This window comes from Penaeus monodon, chromosome 32, assembly GCF_015228065.2.
Source record: "Penaeus monodon isolate SGIC_2016 chromosome 32, NSTDA_Pmon_1, whole genome shotgun sequence".
Lineage (NCBI taxonomy): Eukaryota > Metazoa > Arthropoda > Malacostraca > Decapoda > Penaeidae > Penaeus > Penaeus monodon.
The window spans coordinates 17,870,856-17,872,392 of NC_051417.1; the positions used below are offsets into that span (position 1 = coordinate 17,870,856).

A 1,537-nucleotide genomic window follows, 5' to 3' on the forward strand; every position below is an offset into this window, starting at 1 on the left:
TTGTCAGGGAATTTTTAGAAAATGATCATTTGTCCTTATTTTATATTTAATGAAAAAATACTGAGAGGGTTAAGGATGATAACACTTCGAAGGCAACACATGATGGTTTTATCTTAGGGAAGCAAGCTGCCGTCGAGAGGCGGTGCAAAGTAATCATTGTACTTCACGTAGACGTCGTGGCACCAGTCACTCTGGACGGTCAGGAGTTGTAGTTTGTTGCAAAGGTTATCATTTTCTTGTTGTAAATGTTGCAACTGATCTTTCGTCTTTGAGGCAGCCTCTTTCTTCCTCTTCCGATAGACGACCGACGCCTCGTTATTGAGTTCGCGGTTCCGTTCCTTCTGGAGAGACTCGTCGTTCAGGTACTTCCGGGCGTGTCTGTGACGGTATCCCTTCCTTCCACCTACCGGGGGCGGCGAGAGAGCGTCAGCGAACTCTGCTGTGCGTGTGCTGCTGCAAGAGGCTCCAGAGTCCAGCAGCAAAGGACCATCTGTAAGCTGAAGTCCTTGGTCCTGGCGCGGTTCCTCGTCCCACAAGTCAAACAATCTCTGATCAAGAGAGGTCAAATTAGATGTAATTCTAGCTACGCGAAAAGAGTCTCTCTATCGCATTGTTAGTAAGATAAAATACAAATTTGTGATTCAACTCACCTGATTATATCTTTCATAGTTTGTTGCTGTGGACATATTTTCCCCAACAGAATGGAAATTCTTCTCCGGTTTTCTTGAACAGATCGGCTCAGCGCGTGCAATCTCAGCCCAGGAATCAGTGTCACCCTTCAGATTGAAGTAGCTGTTAGCAGGAGACCATAAATCCCCGTTTAAATTGTAGTTTGCCTCAGCCCGAGACCCAAGGCCGAGGTCACCCTTAGGAACAGACCACAGCAAGTCGTCTTGGTTGTAGTTTGCCTCAGCCCTAGAACCGAGGTTGGAGTTGCCATCGGAAGTAGACCACAAATCAGCGTTTAGATTGTGGTTTGCCTCAGCCTGAGGCCTTAGGTTGAGGTCGCCATCAGTAGCAGACCACAGCCGGTCGTCTAGGTTGTAGTTTGCCGCATCTCGAGACCTGAGGTTGAAATCGCCATCCTCTTCATCAGGCCACAAGCACGGCGGCTCCTGACCGAAGTCTAGAGGCTTGTGAAGATCGAGGTCCTCGCCGAAGTTAGGCCGAAACGAGTCGGGAAGAATGGAGGTGACATACTCCTGAAGGGTAGAAGTATCACTTCTCTCGAACGTGTTGTGTTGCATATTTGCGTTTAACTCGCCACTTAAAGAGAGCCTGGACATTGTGAATCACAGACGCGTGTTTACAAATGGTATAAGACTTGGTGCAGTGTTGATAAAGGCTAATGGAATTCGTCATGGCTGGATGAGGTGGTAGCGTTGAATGTAACATTTGTAAATAAGCTGATGTGTATATATAGGCTGGATCAAGGCTCATAATTTGCACTAGTACATATCAGGTTTCGAACAAGGTGTCTTATCTACCGGGAACTCGGAAATCTCATGGTATTTCAAGACGCCGACATGATCGCTAC

At 47.1% G+C, this 1,537-nt stretch overlaps 1 protein-coding gene across 1 annotated transcript; it reads right to left on the minus strand.

Annotated features, from left to right (window-relative positions):
* Nucleotides 1-54: 54 nt before the first annotated feature.
* LOC119593688 lies at nt 55-1,370 on the minus strand. The gene is made up of 2 exons (XM_037942644.1): nt 651-1,370; nt 55-548 (listed from the first exon to the last, which is right to left on the minus strand). Exons 1-2 carry the CDS (start codon nt 1,284-1,286, stop codon nt 114-116), a joined length of 1,071 nt encoding a protein of 356 aa, XP_037798572.1. The 5' UTR covers nt 1,287-1,370; the 3' UTR covers nt 55-113.
* Nucleotides 1,371-1,537: the final 167 nt, after the last annotated feature.

Coding starts and splice junctions, on each gene's coding strand:
- LOC119593688 (XM_037942644.1), bottom strand. CDS start 1,286: ATGTCCAGGCTCTCTTTAAGTGGCGAGTTAAACGCAAATATGCAACAC. Junction 549..650: donor ACTATGAAAGATATAATCAG/GTGAGTTGAATC, acceptor TCTCTTGATCAG/AGATTGTTTGACTTGTGGGA.